The sequence below is a fragment of the Erythrolamprus reginae genome, chromosome 3 (assembly GCF_031021105.1).
Source record: "Erythrolamprus reginae isolate rEryReg1 chromosome 3, rEryReg1.hap1, whole genome shotgun sequence".
In the NCBI taxonomy this organism is placed as follows: Eukaryota; Metazoa; Chordata; class Lepidosauria; order Squamata; family Dipsadidae; genus Erythrolamprus; species Erythrolamprus reginae.
Window position 1 is genome coordinate 184,562,876 of NC_091952.1, and position 18,190 is coordinate 184,581,065.

Below are 18,190 nucleotides of genomic sequence, written 5' to 3' on the forward strand. Positions count from 1 at the left end.
TATTAAGGGGTCTTTTTCAGCCAGGGCACATCTTCCCATGGATCTAAGATATTAACGCCTTTCTACTCGCTTATTTGAAAGCACATCTCAAATCTTCAGACGTTATCACTGAACTCGGGAATGTTTACCTTTGATTGACGCATGCGCAGGATTGCGCCACACCCGGAAACCTTTCTTCCAGCAACCTCCTCCCCCCTTGACCCCCAACCCTCCCCACAGACGACTTCTTCCAAATATCAAGGTAGGCCAGGGGTAGGCAAAGTTGTCTCTTCTATGACACGTGGACTTCAACTCCCAGAATTCCTGAGCTAGCATGATTGGCTCAGGAGAGTCTGGGAGCTGAAGTCCACAAGTCATAGAAAGAGCCAACTTTGCCCACCCCTGAGATAGGCAAAAGGCACAACTCACGTGGAGGGGGGGCGGGATGGGGGGGCGGGCAGATTGAGGTGAAGGGAAAGCCCCGATTGGCTCTAGGTTTTCCGAATTCGGGATTCGATAGGCTAAGAGGCATTGGACAGTCGGGCGACTATTGGCGGCGAGCCGACGTACGTCACAAATCCCGCCCGCCGACGCAAGCGAGGACTTTAGGGCTGCGCGCGAAAGGCTCCTCTTTCAAGCGTGCGCGGGAGTCGCGGTCGGAGCGTTGGCGGCTTTTCAAAAGGACGCCTCGAAACTCAGGTTTGCCGTTTCTCCCTTTTCCTTCTCGCGGGTTCGGACTCAGAGGCGTTTTTTCCCTGAGGGGAGCATGAGGGAAGGGGGGGGTACTTTCAGAATGGCAATACGGTTGGCTGTGGACTAAAGGAGAGGAAGGGGAGCCATTTTCCATTGGGCGACCCGCCGCCCCTTGAGTCGCTCCTGGGATCCCTGCGCTGCTCAACCCCATCGTTGCCGGGGATAATGGGAGATGGAGTCCCTCCTCTTTAGGGGTTCTCTTGAGGTTGGCTAATTGGGGCATGCATTTCATCACCCCTAAATTTGAGGTTAGCATTAACATTTAGACTTATGTATCACTTCATGCTTTTACAGCCCTCTCTAGGTGGTTTAACAAAATCAGCCTATTGCCCCCAATATGTCTCCATATCAAACCATGGTTTGACAAAACAATCGGCTTGACAATATCTTTAACTGAACAATTATATTACATTTGTTCATAGTGTAAATCTCAATAATCTTAAAATCTCAATATCTTAAAAGCAAGAAGTTATACTTAATTGTTGCTGAAGTGTTTTATAACAATTTCAGACAGTTTTTAAATCAATAAAATAAATATTGTCATTGTATGCATGTACATAATATGTCTATACAATGAAATTCACACGATGCCTTTATCAAGGGTCAATTTTTAAATTTCCCCAACCATATTAATTTCCAAAACATTTAGCTAACTGAAATACTGATTAAAACGGAGGTCATCAAACTTGGCATCTTGAAGACTTGTGGACTTCAACTCCCAGAATTCTCCAGCCAGCATAGCATCTTTGCTGGGGAGAATGGGAGACAGAGTCCGTCCTCTTTAGGGATTTGCTGAGGCTGGCTAATTGGGGCACACATTTCATCACCCCTAAATTTGGGATTAGCATTAGCATTTAGACTTATGTACCACTTCATAATGCTTTTACAGTCTTCTCTGAGTGGTTTAACAAAATCAGCCTATTGCCCCCAACAATCGCTCCTCATTTTACCCACCTCGGAAGGATGGAAGGCTGAGTCAACCTTGAGCCGGTGGTAAGATTTGAACAGCTGAACTACAGCTAGAAGTTAGCTGAAGTAACCTTCAGTGCTGCACTCTAACCACTGCCCCCCCCCCTTTTAAAGGGGGGTTCCTCCCTTTAAAAACAGCTTCGCTTCCCTCCCCCTTTAAAAACAGCCCTTTAAACCTTAAAAACAGGTTTAAAAGATAAGCTGGGGCTTCAGAAGTTAAAGGTTGAACCTACCTATGCTCAGCTGGGCTTAGTTCGGACTTGCCTATTTACATTTTATTAAGTGCATGTCTACACAACAATTTATGTTGCTGTCAAATGATACTCCGGTCACTTAAATGAGGGATTGAGATGCTTTCTAAATGAGTGATCTATGAGTAAATGATCTATTTTGGGGTTTTTAAATTGTTACTATATTGTTTTAAAATGTCCACTGCCCATAATCTGGCAGGAATTGGGCGATTTATAAATCAATTAAATTAAATGAGGCTTTCAACCCATTTAAAAAAAGAGAGTGTCATGCATGCAAATGAAAGCCCGAGAGCTTGGTTTAGTCTTGGCGGAAAAAAACATGTAGCTGCAAGTGCTGCTTTTTTGTTGGTGACCTGCTTTCACCTTAAAATTAGAGGATATTGGTGCAAGATGCAACATGAGGCTGGCTTAGTTCTTTTCACAGAAGCCCGTTAGGGTTTGGAGTTTTTCTTTTTTCTTTTGGATGTTGTGAATTGTTGTTCCAAAGTTCTCAAGTTTCTTTTCTTTTCATTTGTGAGGTTCCAAAGCTTCCAATGTAGAAGGACTAGCATGAAATTTTAGCCTTGAAAATGTTTGAAAAGAGCTTGAGGGGACTTTGGCTGCATGGGATAATTCTGTTTGTCTTAATGTTTTCATTGTGTTTGTTTTTAGGTTTTGGCTTTAAAAAGAAACATGAATTCTAAAAAGAAGCCACAATCCAATACCGAAAAGCATCCCTCTGTGAAGGTAACTAGCATGTTAACAAAGTGAACTGATGTCGACACTTTTTAAGATGTAACACAGATAGTCATCGACTTTCAACAGTTCATTTAGTGACTGTTCAAAGTTACAACAGCACTGAAAATAGTGACTTATGATCCTTTTTCACACTTAGGATTATTGCTGCATCGCGTGATTTACATTCAGATCGATGCCTGAACCTGATGGTTGCAGTGTCCCGGGGTTATGCAATCTCATTTTGCGACCTAGCAAGCAAAGTCAATGGGGGAAACCAGATTCACTTCACTGGTTTACTAATTTAACAACTTATTTAGCAAATGTGGCAAGAAAGGTCATAAAATGAGACAAAACTCACTTAACAAATTTCTCAGCATCATAAACTTTGGGCTCAATTGTGGTTGTAAGTTGAGGACTTACCTGTAGCTGTAAGTTGCTGTTCATATATTCTTGTTATTTCAATGTTACATGTCCTAGAATAGGTGAATATTAAACTGGTATTGTATATAAAACTAATAACCTGGGCTGATAAATTTAATTTTAATATATGAAGCACAATTCTATGTTACATGAATCACTTGTTCAAACTATAGCACTCTGGTTTTTTTCCCTTTACTTCTAATTTAGCATTTGAGAGAAATCATTCTGCTGTCAAGTTGCATTGACAGAAGATACACAAAATGCAACCATTTTACTGAAGTTTGTTTTCTGTTGAACTGCAGGGCACTCAATAGACATCATTTTGATGCTTAGGGTTATTTAATGTCTTAATTAAGGGCAGGTGAAGGAATAGCTGGTGGAGGGCTAATTGCTTCATACTTTTGAGATTAAATTGGCCAAATTCAGTGGGGACTGGAAAGAGAATTGACAGAGAAGTCCAGTTACAAATATCCTGTACAATTACATGTTGATTATGTGAATGAGAGTTAAAGTTCAAAAAGAGCCTTTTAACATGTCATACATGATGCAGAACTTTTCCTAAATGGGTTTATATATTTAGAACTGCTAGCACAATATGAACATCTTAGTCATCTCAATCCTTTAATTCACTTCTTTGTCCCAACATTGTAGGACTGATTTTTATAATTTTACCTACAAGTGCAAAGGAGATTGTCAGGTTGTCAATTTTTGTCACACTTCCAACCTAACAATATTTGAAATAAATTATAAAGAGATCAGTACTCTGCCCATGAGCACAAGTAGTAAACAAAATGGGATCAGAACTGTTTGGTGAAGGAACTAGCAAAGTTTTATCTAGAAGATTTGCTAGCTTAAGCCAGGGGAAGGGAAAAAGCTCAGATGCTCAGAAAAATGTGGGAAAGGCTGTTGGACAGCAAGCCAGAAAATTGCTGACTCTTAGGTATAAGTCCCTTTCTCCCTGATTATATGATCCTTACCACCACATTTGGGACCAGATCATCTGTTGCTAAATGATGAGGTTGTTAAATAAGCCATACCCTATTTTATAACTGTTTTGTCATGGTCATTAAGGGAATCGGACTTCATTGATTTTGCTTTTCAGAAGGCCATGGAAGGTCACACATAGAAATCACGTGACCCTGGGAAAAGCTGCCACTGGCATAAATATATGCTGATTGCCAAGCACTCAAATTTTAATAGCGTCACTGCAGGGTTGCTGTGATAGTTGTAAGTGTGAGGACTTGGTGACTTTTTCCAGCACTTTCAAGTGGTCATAAGTCGAGGTTTGCTTCTAAAATTTAAAGGGAGGACTGAACATTGAACTTTGGGGGTGTTATGGTCATATAACATCCAAACAATAGTTAACTTGACATGACTGAATAAATTTAACTCAATATGACCAAAAAAAGACTATTCTGTAAAAATTAAATTTAATTCTCCAATAAAATTATTTAATTATTTGAAAGGGTTTACTAACTTAACATGAAATATTAAGCTTCCCGTGATACTCAAATGTGTCATGCAAACAGCACTTTGAAGTTTTCAGAAAGTGAGCTTGAATATTTCCAGAAATGGACAAAATTTAAAGGTATAATATCCAAAGTTAGGACTTCAGCACTAAATGCTGTTCTCAATAAGCTTGTCAACAGATGTACATAAAATAATTTTCATTTCTAGAATTTTGCATTGCTAAAAGTATATCTGTCAGGGTTCCAAATAGCATTTGGAATTAAATCAGAGTCCAAGGCATAGTGTTCCTTAAAGTTCCAATTTATTAGCAGAGCCATGTTGTCACATCTGTGAGAAACCCGAATCTAAGGCTACCAAGGTTTCTCCACTCCTTGTTCCCATACACCCCAAATTCATCACATTGACCAGTCTCCTTCATGCCGACATGTCCGTTACTCCCATCCACTTCCGGGTAGGTGTTGAACAAAGAATGATCTTGGGAATCTAGGAGACTACATTTCTACTTCCTTCATGCAGCAACCCCTCCCAAATTCCCACGGCACGATACAGTCTAGTGCATATGTGGCAGGCCAAAGTCTCCATATCAAACAATGGCTTGGCCTGACAATATCTTTAACTGAATAATTATATTACATTTTTTCTAGTGTAAATCTCAATATCTTAAAAGCAAGAAGTTATACTTAATTATTTTCTGTTACTGAAGTGTTTTATAACAATTTCAGAAGTTTTTAAATCAACAAAATAAAATAAATTTTTGTCATTGTATGTATATACACAGTATATCCATACAACGAAATTCATATGATGCCTAAATCAAGGGTCACTTTTGAAATTCCCCCTACCAAAACGTTTCCAAAACATTTATCTAACTGAAATACTGATTAAAACAGAGGTCCCCAACATAGCTGGCTGGAGAATTCTGGAAGTTAAACTCTTAAAGTTGCCAAGGTTGGAGACCTCTGCAAAGCAGTATTTTCTATACATTCATATCCCTTGCTATTCCAGGGCTGGATTTCAGGGTTTAGCTCAGACCTTTAACTATACTAATTGTATAGTTAAAGGGTTTATCAGGCATTGCTGAGATGGCAAAATTAGCATGGAAGTGGGAATTAATGAGCAGCATTATGTATACATAATCTAATTGAATAGTGGTAAGTTTTCTATATTGACCATCTATCATGGTAGTGCAAGAAAAAAGATAGTATCATGCTTCCCCCCAAAATAAGACTGTTATATTCTTTTGAACCCTGAAATAAATGCTTGGCCTTATTGCCATGTGCTCAAAAGCCTAATTGGACATATTATCAGGGGATGCCTTATTTTGGGAGGAATTTATGTGTTTCATTTGAATCATGGCTCATTACTGCCTGCACTACCATATTCTGGACCAGTTGTTGTTTTCAGTGGTTCTTCAAGGGTAGCTCCATATAGAGCACATTGCAGTAATACACTTGGGAGATCATTAAAGTATGACTGACTGTAAGCAGAGTCTTGTGATCCAAGAAGCTCGGAAGACAAAGTTATACAAAAATGGTTGAGTTGTAGAATAATCTAAAGTAACTTTTAAGTCCAGTTTCACCTTCAGTTTCAGAGGTGAAACTTTGCCCTTTGAACTTATCTCCTTGTTCACCTAAGAGGTAATGATTGGAGCTTGGGTACTAAGTATACAGGAATGTATTATGACACTACTGGCAAAGAACAGAAGATGGAATAATAATTAGATAAAGAAGACCTACATTGTCTCGAGATGAAATGGGTATCGGACTAATGTGTTCTTTGCTTATCATCAATATTCTTCGTGTTTACTTTGTACTTGCTATCTTTTTAACCTTCATCGGTACTTATTTGGTTAAACATAAAATATTGCAAGTAATAGGTTAATCCAAGCAAGGGATGTCTGTGAATATTTCAATTCAATACCTACAGTTACAATCTGAAAATTAGTGCAATGTTTGTTCCCAAAGTAGCTGGCAGTTGTCCTCAAGTTCAACAGTAAATTAATTGGCAGCAGAGACCTTACCGTGGGAAAGGTTAGCACTTGTCATGTGAAATATAGTGTGAATCACAGACTTTCTCACGCTAGTGTGACATTATGTTCCTGCTATCCCTGTTTGATTATCTACTATTGTTTACTATCTCATGGTGGCAGTGTAACTTAAAAAAAAAGAATGCAGGATATTGCTATTTACACATGACAGGGTGCCAGGCATTCTTTTCTTCCTCCCCCCAGGTCCCCCCCCCCTCCAGAAACCCAGTGCCCTGGCTAGATTGGTATATTGTCTCTTAAACAAATAGTAACCTTAAGAACTATATACTCTGCAGTATTTTATTTGTATATATAAATCTCTCTCTAAAACTTTCTTCACTAATCTTCATTATTGATGAAATTATAATAAACGGAACTACTTTGAAATTAACTTCAATTCCAGGCAAAGGGTAAATACCACTGTTGATACAAGACCCAATTATGGAATTGGTTGAAGTGCACAGGTAGACTTTAACAATGCATAAATTAACCTGTAAATTTACAAATGTTTAGGGATCACCAACTTAACTTCTGGAATTTAAAATAATGCAGAGCAAAACTACTTCTGAATGAATGTCTCTGGTTATGATTTCTGTCATGAGGGCAGTGCCAGGAGCTTCCTTGGTCTAATTTACAAGTACAGTAGTACCTCTATCTACAAATGCCTCTACTTACAAACTTTTCTAGATAAGAACCAGGTGTTCAGGATTTTTTTGCCTCTTCTCAAGAACCATTTTCCACTTAAAAACCTGAGTCTCTGGAACTGTAACCGGAAAAGGCAGGGAGAAGCCTCCATGGAGCCTTTCTAGGAATCTCCTGAGAGGAAACAGGGTCAAAAAAGCTGGGGGAGAAGCCTCTGTTGTGCCTCTCTAGGAATCTCCTGGGAGGAAACATGGCTGGAAAAGGCAGGGAGAAGCCTCCATGGGGCCTCTCTAGGAATCTCCTGGGAGGAAACAGGGCCGGAAAAGGCGTAGAGAAGCCTCCATGGGGCCTCTCTAGGAATCTCCTGGGAGGAAACAGGATCTCCACCCTCCCTGTGGTTTACCCAATCATACATTATTTGCTTTTACATTGATTCTTACAAACTTTTCAACTTAAGAACCTGGTCATGGAATGATTTAAGTTCGTAAGTAGAGGTACCACTGTATTGACTTTACATGTTTTAAATCTGAGAAAAAGTTCCCATCAGTCATAATAACACTCTTACTAAATGTGAGCACGTTGGTAATGTTTAAATATTAATATGGTCCACTTAAAAACTCTATATGTTGTTTCTCAGCAGGTTTCTACAAATAATACAAACTGCACATCACAGAGACAGACCCTTAAGATGATACAGCCATCTATTACAGGTTGCCTAGTGGGCAGAGCAAATGAGGTATGTTTTTCTTTTGGAACGGAATCTAATTAGAAGTCGATTCGTTATGAGCTGGCACAGGAATTGCAGTTTGCTTTTAATTAAACTGTAATATGTATTAAGAGTCCTAAATAAATGTTGGGCAATCCTATAAAACAACAGTTCTGAAGTACAAAAGAAGATCAAGCTATACAGCCAACTTGGAGAACAGTGTACCATGTCTACTTTTCACTCTCATGACACCCCCCCCCCCCCCCCAAGAGGTTTCCTGCCCTGGTTAAACTACTATAACTGAACATTAAAGTAAGAGAGATCAGTGACTCATTTTCTGTCATCGTAGCTCAAGGTAATATTAATATGAACTCTAACTGGATTCTCCAATAGAAGAAAATATATGTAGCTCAGGTTTAAACTTTAGTGCTCTCTGAGCTTGGTTGCAGACATTTCGGTACCCAGGTAACATCATCGATGCAGGTGGGGGTGGGTGAGTGGGTGGGTTGCTTCCTATTTTTAGATAGTGGCCTCCCAGTTTGGGGGGGGGGCTGTGGTTTTCTCCTTGGTAGTTCCTTATTGGGGTATTATTTTCTGGACTCTTCGTTTTAAGTTTAATTAAATGGTTGGAAATATGTAGGTTGTCTTTCTAACCTGCTTATAATTTATAGCAGGCTAAGTCGTCAATCAAGAAAAAATGTTGGGATGATCAACTTATTTCAAAAGTATCCAAACCTGAGGCTACTGATAAAATAGAACACAGAAACGTAAGCGGAGTGATCCAAGCTTCTGATCTTACAGCAAAAGGTTTGTTCCAATTATAAGCACCATAGCAAATGATCATACTGGATTAGATCGGTGGTTCCCAATCTTTCTGCTTGCCAGTCTGGCATGTGAGTGGTAGGCACATGCTCACAGCTCCATTTGTGAGCAGTGTGTGTGTGTGCCCTCCATTTGGAGCTTCATGTCTGAGGGCGGAGGCTGCTTGTGCGCGAAGGCCCACGCATGCTAGCAGCAGACACGTATGCTTGTGCGCGAAGCTCCACTTGCCTGAGGGAAGGGTGCTTGCAGTTGCTTGTGAAGTGCCGTCCGCTTGTGTAAGTGGAGCTTCATGCATGGGCACTTGCCCATCTTTCCTGCAGTCCAGTTTGGAACAGACCATGGCCCAGGGTTGGGGACCCTTGCATTAAAGGGAATGCCATCTTATTTTTTCCAACATCTAGCCAGAGGCTTTGAACACCCACAGCAGAAGAAAAAAACTCTTGAATTGGAGTTATAACCAAGTAATAATATTTAGAGGTACTGTATTTACTGCTGAACCTAGAGCTGTAGTTTTTTAAAATTATCTGATCTCATCTTTTATATTTAATGCATTATATAACTTCTCCAAAAGAAAAAAAACCCCAAAACTTAGCTATTGGGACTATGAAAAATCGAGTTACTGGTCTTTTTGTGTTCAGTATATTTGTGCAGGCACAGAACCAAAGTAGAGTGGCACTTGATTGGGACTACTATGAAAGGGGGATGGAGGTGATGGTTAAGTGACTAATCTCATGAAAAGCAATTTGATGTTATTTCACTTATGTATCATATCAGCAGAAAACTAAAAAAAAAGAACCCAATAACTGTATAAAACTCTCATCATTAAAAACTAAACACATGAGCAGGGAGGATGATAGCCATAAGGGAGTTGTTACAGGATCTCCCTGAGATATCCAAGTGTTGAGAGATTTGGAGAATATTTGAAAACGAGCTACTCCTCATTTCTGATGAGAAGATTCCATAATGCGGATGCCAAAGCAGAGAAGGACCACCTTCTAGGACCTGCCCAGTGTAATTTTTTAATAGAGGGACCAGCTGGATGCCTTCTCTGCCAGTTTTGGTGGGACAAGCAAATATAGTCAGAACAGGTGGTCACTCAGATAACACGAAGGGCTCTAAAAAGATCAAAACCAACATCTTGAATTGGATCCAGAAGCACACCTGGCAACCCGTGCAGCATGTAGAGCAAAGGTGTAATGTGTCATGGTGGGGCATATAGCTGCTTGGTCTCAGCCTAGAACTGGGCTTCCAACAAGTGGAGCCGAAATAAAATCCTAATTAGAGTCATGTAAAGAATAAGATTGGATAGAAAAATAAGGGCACCCAGATACTGGAGAGATTGTGAGAGACTTTAACCCAACTGTTAATCCTGTGGTTCCAGCTGGGTCAGCCTTCAAGATAACTCTGGAATAATTTGGGAGTGGAGGTGGTCTTTTTCCCTATCTGCCACTACCATGAGGAATATGTTTTTTAAATTGTGATATTACTAAAATTTTGGAACCGACTGTTCATTTTTAAGAACACTGATACCATGTTATTTCATAGATGTCTGTTAAAATAATACTTTACATCTGGTGGGCAACTATGGTAACTTTATGACTTGTGGACTTTAACTCTTGAAATTCGGAGGTCAACATGGTGGCTTTGGAATTCTGGGAGTTGAAGTCCACAGGTTATATAGTTGCTGGGCTTGGCCACCCCTGCTTTATGTGATTTAGAATGTTGCTAGAGTAATTCCAATAAATTATGTCCAGGATTTAATATCATTACTTACGAATTTTCCCCCCGCCAGGCAATCCTTCATTCCAGTATTGGAAGGAATTGGCTGAGGAGAGGAGGAAAGCCCTGCATGAGGTTTTACAAGAAAATGAAACGGTAATGTTCTTACAAATCACAGAAGACATGCTTTGAAAATTAGCATTATCTAAAATCATCTTTTTTTCTCTAGTTGCATCAAGAAATTGAATTAAAAACTAGTGAAATTGCTCATCTAAAAGAAGAAAACGAAGAACTGGCAGAACTAGCTGGCCATGTTCATTATATGGCAAACGTGATAGAGGTAAGCTGCTCAGTTGATGAAACAAAATGTTGATTGGAAATTGGAAAGAGTAAATAATTTAATCTATGTGGGGTGGAGGAAACAGTGATTCTGAACATCCTGCTACAAGTGCCCTTTGCGTGGCAGATATATGATCTTTTGAACCCTGGTCTTGATTTCTCAACTTAGAGGTTGAGAGTTTTGTATTGTTCCATAGTGCTTTGCAGCCCTCTCTGAGCAGATAACAAGGTCAGCCTATTGCCCCCAACAATCTGGGTCCTCAATTTACCCAACTCGGAAGGATGGAATGTTGAGTTAACTTTGAACCTCCCTCAGAATTTAATGATACGCTGGGGGAAGAGTTTGCCCGCAATAACAATGCCGTCTGGCGGGACACAGGGGGAGAGCCTTCTCTGTGGCGGCCCTGACCCTCTGGAATCAGCTCCCCCTGGAGATTAGGATTGCCCCCACCCTCCTTGCCTTTCGTAAACTCCTCAAAACCCATCTTTGTCGTCAAACTTGGGGGAACTGAGACATCTTCCCCTTGCCTATGTAGTTTCTGTGCACAACATGACTGTATGTATGTTTTTATTTACTGGGTTTTTTTAGATTTTTTATATGTATAATTGCTATTTTAGATTTTAATTATTAGATTTGTCTCTGTGTACCGTTTTTATCACTGCTGTGAGCCGCCCCGAGTCTACGGAGAGGGCCAGCATACAAATCTAATAAATACAAATACAAATACTGTATCCTAACCACAGTTCCATCAAGGAGGATGAGCACCCTGTGTAGACTATGTGTTAATCCTTAGACCTTTTTTGTATATCAATTTTTTATGCCTGCTCATCTCACAAGGAATGCCTCAGGGTAGGGTATACAACACTAAATTTAAAAAATAACAAAACAAATCACAATTAAGAAAACAGAAGGCACAATAGGCAATGAATGCTAATGCTAGTAAGAGAGCAACCTCAAAAATCTCACCAGTGCTTACCTGCACTCTGGCACCTGCCTTTAGTGGCCCCTCACACACACTCCACCATTCTGTAGCGTCCATCTTCAGCACCTTGGTTGCCCCAGAGCTCTCACATTCCAGCTTGTTTGCCTGTGATCCCTGCCTCTTCCTGCTTAATGACCCATGCAGCCCTAGCGTTGCAGCAGTAACAAGGATTTTTGAGATTGCCTTCACTAAATGAAGTCATGTAATGTTGTGTTTCACCACTTGAGTGGCTTAGTGATGGAAATTTGGCCCCAATTGCTATATTATATAGATATAATTTGAAATTTAAAGCTAAATTTATCAAGACTAGAATGTCTTTAACACCATTGTTTCACTTATTTAGCAAATAACTGGAAAAGCACCAGAAAGCCTAGACATTTTGAAAAACGTAGATCTGGAAGAAATTGAATATGAAGAATATGATTCTGCTGAGGAAGATTTAGATGGTGAATCTGAAGAGGAACAGTCAAACTTTCCCAACAGTTCTACGGATGAAGTTGCAGATGTGCCTCTAAATTGAGAAAGTAACCTCTGAAAGTATTGGGCTCCAAAGTGGGGGGAAGACAGCAGAGCAATCAAGAAATCCTCTGAAAACTACAGATTTATCTAAGATTTTGAGGATGAAGTTGCACAACTAATGTGTTGACAGAGTGACTAACAGTCTTACCAAAAGTATTAGATTGGATGTAGTCACTTATTAATTGGAAATACTGTGTATTTGAGCTTGTAAATAAGTTTTTATTCATTTATGACATTTGTAATTACCAAATAAATTTACCCACACAAATATATGGTTTTCAAAATGGAACTTATTTCTTGATACATCATATTATACAATCTAGTTTTATCTGACATGTATCTATCCTTGCTTAGAGACTTCCATTATAGCACAATTCCCAAGTAAATATTTTGAAATTAATAATTTTTCTTCAGTTCTTCCCAAATCAGACATGTTTTCCAGCATTAATTTGCAGATTTATCTTGCCTCAAAAGGTAGTGCCTTTTAAAATGTAAAACACTTTTGTAAATGACTTTATTAAATCCACATCTTGAAACCCCTCAGTCTTTTACCCTATAATTAGCCCAGTGTATGGAATAGACGGTTTTTGGAAGAAACTACCATATTTTGTTTCTAAGCTTATTGTTAAATCTTTATAAAATTAGTGCATTGTAAGAGAACATATTTAATTCAACCGGGTTATATTTAGCTGTATAGATTAATCATTTAACAGGGAAATAAATTGCCCTGACCACTTCACTTTACATAAATATTTAATCTGTATATCATCTGACCTGTTTATTGGCCTGCCTTCTTCTGATTTTTGTAACTTGGTAAAGATTTCAAGAAAATTTGAGAGCTGCTTATTATTTTGTGTCATTTTGATTAGTTTTATTAAAGTTATCTTTCTGTGGATCTCATTTTTTTCCCTTTTACTGGACAAAACTTTTTAAAAATGTTTTATTTTGAAGTTTTGACTACATTTAATTTAATTTAATATTTTTATAATATAATATTTATTATAAATATAATTATAACATAATTTATTTATATCTTTATAATTTATTAAATTAATGAATTTATAATAGATGGGATGGAAGGGATTGTAGCTGTTTCCAACTGGACCTTCCCCTGATAAAATAATCTACAGCCATATCACCCCAGTCACTCAAATTGAATTTTTTTTCTCCACAAATGGTAAAACTTCTTCCCAATCTAAGACCAGATAGATCCATAATTATCAAATGTTTAGCTTAACAGGATCCCTAACAGTTTTCAATATTTTTTAATGGTAATAGTGCATGAGGTATTATTTGCATAATAGCTCATTTGTGTTTGAATGCTGTTAAAATCATTTTCACAAAGCATTTCTTCAGATTGATAGCTTGTAGCAAAATGAAAGAAGCCCATCACCTAGCCCAGGGGTGGGCAAAGTTGGCTCTTCTATGACATGTGGACTTCAACTCCCAGAATTCCTGAGCTAGCATGATTGGATCAGGAATTCTGGGAGTTGAAGTCCATGAGTCATAGAAGAGCCAACTTTGTCTACCCCTGACCTAACCAATCTTGGCTAAACTCAGAGATAGATAGCTAAGGGGACTTCAATGTGAATAATTCTCGAAAGACTGTCAGGAGATCCCAGGGTTAAATGCTAGACTAATACATTGAACATCCAGGCCGCAAGCAATAGAAATCAGTTCTGTTGAGTTTAACGTGGGATATTTCTCCTTTTTTATTCTTTATTGATTGAATAAATCGTAGAATTACACATCAGTTTAAACACTAAGCAGTAATTTTATTATGAAGAAAGTAATACTTAATGCTAAGTCAGTAGCAGAATTATTTGTTTTGATACATATTCCCTTAATTCTCTTTGTATGCCTCCATGGCTGGATATCCCATAAATATGTACATTAATGTAGCATAGTTTTGGGGCCAGCCAAACCATTCCATATTAGAAAGATATTCAAGCCTTTTCTCTAGCATTAGGCCACCGATTTCATGAAATAATTTAATATAAGACAAATTATTACAGCAGACAACAGTCATGAGATAACAAACCCAGAACTTCACCAGGACTATATCTGGGTCGGCATCTGCAGCATCTTCATCTTCTTCAAGATAAGAAAGCAAAATTTCAGGAAGGTGGTGATTTTTGGCTTCATTTTGGTTTACGGGGTTAATGTAGCATACACTACACAGTCCTTTTAAAACTAAGATTCTTACTTTTGTGGATGTATCTGGCATCATCAAAATATCAATCATGTCCCAAATATATTGTGAAGCAAGACTTCCAGCGCCAACCCCACCTGTAAAGTAATCAGTCCGTAAATTCTGGGCCACTTTCTCATTAAGCAAAGACATTTCCCAAATTTTCAATACATGACGAGACGAAGCAGATGCTACTTGCCCCTCTCCTGCCCTCATTCAACTTGCAGAATTTGTTCAAATGATTTGAACGCAAGGGGTCCGTCCCTGCTGCCTGAAACAAAACAAAAACAGCCGCCAAAATGGCATTTCTGCTTCTTCGTTTAACCCAGAGCAATCACTTCTGAGCCCAGCAGAGCAGCATGGGATCTGCTGAAGGTGTCTGCAAAGGAGGCATCAGCTGAAACTGGAAATGTTACTGTGGCAAGCAGAAGTGTCTGCTACAAACGGATCCATAATGGGTATATGATTGGCAAGTGCTGTATGGGATTACATGGTGGTCTTCTCCTTTTACACTCCACAGCCCTACATGAGTCCGTTTCTAAAATAAACTTATTTGAGGAAATTTGCAGTTGAGTAGGGGAAAAAATCCTGAATGAAAAAAATAGCATAAACAAACTGGAGGAAAGTACTTTTCCTGCATAATAAAATGTACTATCCAGGTTTTCCTGAAAATAAAAGTCTTATATTTGTGGTTCCAAAATAAGCACTAGGGCTTATTTTGAGGTGGGGATTGTCTTATTTTCCCCCCATGTAGGAGAAGTCCACTTCTGCTTGTTCGCAGCTACAATGGAGTAGGAGACTGTGGTGCATAATTGCCACCACTATGAGGTGGGGGAGGAGGCTGAAGTTGCCCCAGGCACCTTGCACCGGTTTACCTCAGGATACCTCAGACAGCTTTGAAATTCCCTCAGGGCAACAGCTCCAGTGGCCGTCCTGAAGGATCCCACTGGTCCACTTCTGCTTGCTTGCAGCTGCAATAGAGCAGGCAGCCCAAGCCAATGGGACAGAGTGGGCAGCCTTCCTGCTCTGGCCTACAGACTCTTGTCTTTCCCACATCCCACACGGCACGTCCAAATCACGTGACTCCCCCCACCTCTGCCTGCTCTTTGGACAGTTGACCAGTGCTGTGCAGGCTGCATTTGCTGCCGGGCATGATTAGCCCCTGTGCCCTCGCCACCTCCGGTGTTGGCCATGCCCTCTTGCTGCTGCTGACCTTAACTAGGGCTTGTTTTGGGGGTAGGTGCTATTTGTGGTAAACAGTATCTTTGCATGATTCCACTCTACTGCCGATCTGGCTTGGAGAGAAATTCATTGGAAGGATGGGCTTTAAAGTTTTCTCTCTCTTGATTAAAAAGACGAGGTATGATAGAAACATAGAAGACTGATGGCAGAAAAAGACCTCATGATTCATCTAGTCTGCCCTTATACTATTTTCTGTATTTTATCTTAGGATGGATGTATGTTTATTCCAGGCATGTTTAAATTCAGTTACTGTGGATTTACCAACCACGTCTACTGGAGGTTTGTTCCAAGGATCTACTACTCTTACAGTAAAATAATATTTTCTCATGTTGCTTTTGATCTTTCCCCCAACTAACTTCAGATTGTGTCCCCTTGTTCTTATGTTTACTTTCCTATTAAAAACACTTCCCTCCTGGACCTTATTTAACCCTTTAACATATTTAAATGTTTTGATCATGTCCTCCCTTTTCCTTCTGTCCTCCAGACTATACAGATTGAGTTCATTAAGTCTTTCCTGATACGTTTTATGCTTAAGACCTTCCACCATTCTTGTAGCCCATCTTTCGACCCGTTCAATTTTGTCAATATCTTTTTGTAGGTGAGGTCTCCAGAACTGAACACAATATTCCAAATGTGGTCTTACCAGCATTCTATATAGCGGGATCATAATCTCCCTCTTCCTGCTTGTTATACCTCTAGCTATGCAGCCAAGCAAATAAATGATGACAGCAAATAAATCAATTCATTGCCATTCTCGCTTCTAAACACGATTTAATAACACCTCTCTTTTAAGCCCCAACTAACAGGCAAAGCATAACTTCAGGGTCTGAAGCATCAATTTTAAACTTAAGCTGCTGATACTCAAAAAGACCAGTTTGAAAAATGGTGCAATCGGGCCCCATGGCCCAGCAGCCCCCATATTACTTCAGTCTCTGTTCTCTTTCTACTGACACCCCCTTCTGGCTTGACGTTATTCCAGATTACACAAGGTCTGTTCTTGAAGACTGCTGTTCATAGCAGCTGCCAACCTCCCCCCCCAAAGCATGCCTCATTCATATGGAACTGCCTTCTACCTCATACCTCCTTCCAGCCAATAAGGGCCTACAGAGTTGACCTTCTCCAGGTCCTGTCCAATAAACAATGCTGGTTGGCGGGGCCACGGGGAAGGGACTTCTCTGTGGCAGCTCCGATGCTCTGGAACCACCTTCCTCCGGAAAGCCGCATTGCCCCCACTCTACCGGTTTTCTGAAAAACCATCAAGACCTGGCTTTTTCAGCAGACCTGGGGCTGTTAGGCTGTCATCTGATTCAGCTACAATACTTGAGACTATTTATTTATTTGATTTTTTTAATGCCACCCTTCTCCTTAGACTCAGGGCGGCTTACAACATTGTTAGCAATAGCACTTTTTAACAGAGCCAGCATATTGCCCATAACAATTTGGGTCCTCATTTTACCCACCTCGGAAGAATGGAAGGCTGAGTCAACCTGGAGCCGGTGATGAGATTTGAACCGCTGACCTGCAGATCTAGCAGTCAGCTTTAGTGGCTGCAGTACTGCACTCTACCCACTGCGCCACCTCGGCTCATATTATGTATAGTTTCTTTTTAAGGCTGATTAATGTATTTTTATATTGCTTTTTAATTGCTGTTATTACAGGATGTATTTTACTGTTATTTGATTGCCGTTTTTTGTAAGCCACCCAGAGTCCAATTTGGAGTTGGGCGGCATATAAATGTCACAAATAAATAAATAAAGATTGCCCCCTCCCCTACGTGAATTCCAGAAGAAGTTGGGGTCATGTAAAAATAAACCCCCTGTACCTGAAGTCTTCACAGCCTACAGTTGCAATAATGGGGTTGCTTTGAAAAATAGTGGGTTGATGAATGCTGGCATGACACAAAATGTTGCATGTCGCCTTTGACACATGTCATAGGTTTGACGTCACTGATTTGAGGATAATATATTATTTCAATTAATGTAGTACATATTACTCCCCTCCCTTTGAAACCCTTGAATCTCCTTGAGTCCTTTGGGATTGGGCGGCATAGAAGTCAAATTAATAATAAATAATTATTATTATTATCCCAAATTTAGCTCATTTTTTCATGCATACCTGTGTAAGTTAGTAGGCCTATATATAATGCAGCCTTGGCTCTTTCTTGCAGTGGAAGCTCTGTATTTCTTAGGTCCATGGCATATATTTTAATTTTGTGGTGGTGGAAGATCGGATCTGTCATCTTGATCATTGGTTCCCTTAATGAATCACGATACGCGTCATAACAAGTTTTTAGTGCACTAAATACAATTCCCATGTTGCCTAAAGAAGTATACTTCTTTCATCAAGTAAAGAAATGCTGGAAAAATCAATATATTGATTCAGTTACTACAAAACTCACTCATAACTGGTAACTAGGGAATGAATTCTGTAAACAGAATGTGC

At 39.5% G+C, this 18,190-nt stretch overlaps 2 protein-coding genes across 3 annotated transcripts; one reads left to right on the forward strand and one right to left on the reverse strand.

Moving 5' to 3' along the window:
• The first annotated feature begins 215 nt into the window (after positions 1 to 215).
• GMNN (geminin DNA replication inhibitor) lies at positions 216 to 13,210 on the forward strand. 2 transcript variants are annotated; one of them, XM_070747387.1, is made up of 7 exons: positions 216 to 678; positions 2,604 to 2,678; positions 7,868 to 7,963; positions 8,605 to 8,740; positions 10,548 to 10,630; positions 10,704 to 10,814; positions 12,140 to 13,210. In XM_070747387.1, exons 2-7 carry the CDS (start codon positions 2,625 to 2,627, stop codon positions 12,314 to 12,316), a joined length of 657 nt encoding a protein of 218 aa, XP_070603488.1. In that variant the 5' UTR covers positions 216 to 678; positions 2,604 to 2,624; the 3' UTR covers positions 12,317 to 13,210. The 2 variants fall into 2 exon arrangements, with proteins under 2 accessions (XP_070603488.1, XP_070603487.1); XM_070747386.1 differs by having other exon boundaries at positions 538 to 678; positions 7,865 to 7,963.
• A 948-nt stretch (positions 13,211 to 14,158) lies between these two features.
• ARMH2 (armadillo like helical domain containing 2) lies at positions 14,159 to 18,062 on the reverse strand. The gene is made up of 2 exons (XM_070748633.1): positions 17,864 to 18,062; positions 14,159 to 14,604 (listed from the first exon to the last, which is right to left on the reverse strand). The coding sequence occupies exons 1-2, from the start codon at positions 18,060 to 18,062 to the stop codon at positions 14,159 to 14,161; spliced, it is 645 nt and encodes a 214-aa protein (XP_070604734.1).
• Between the last annotated feature and the right edge of the window lie 128 nt (positions 18,063 to 18,190).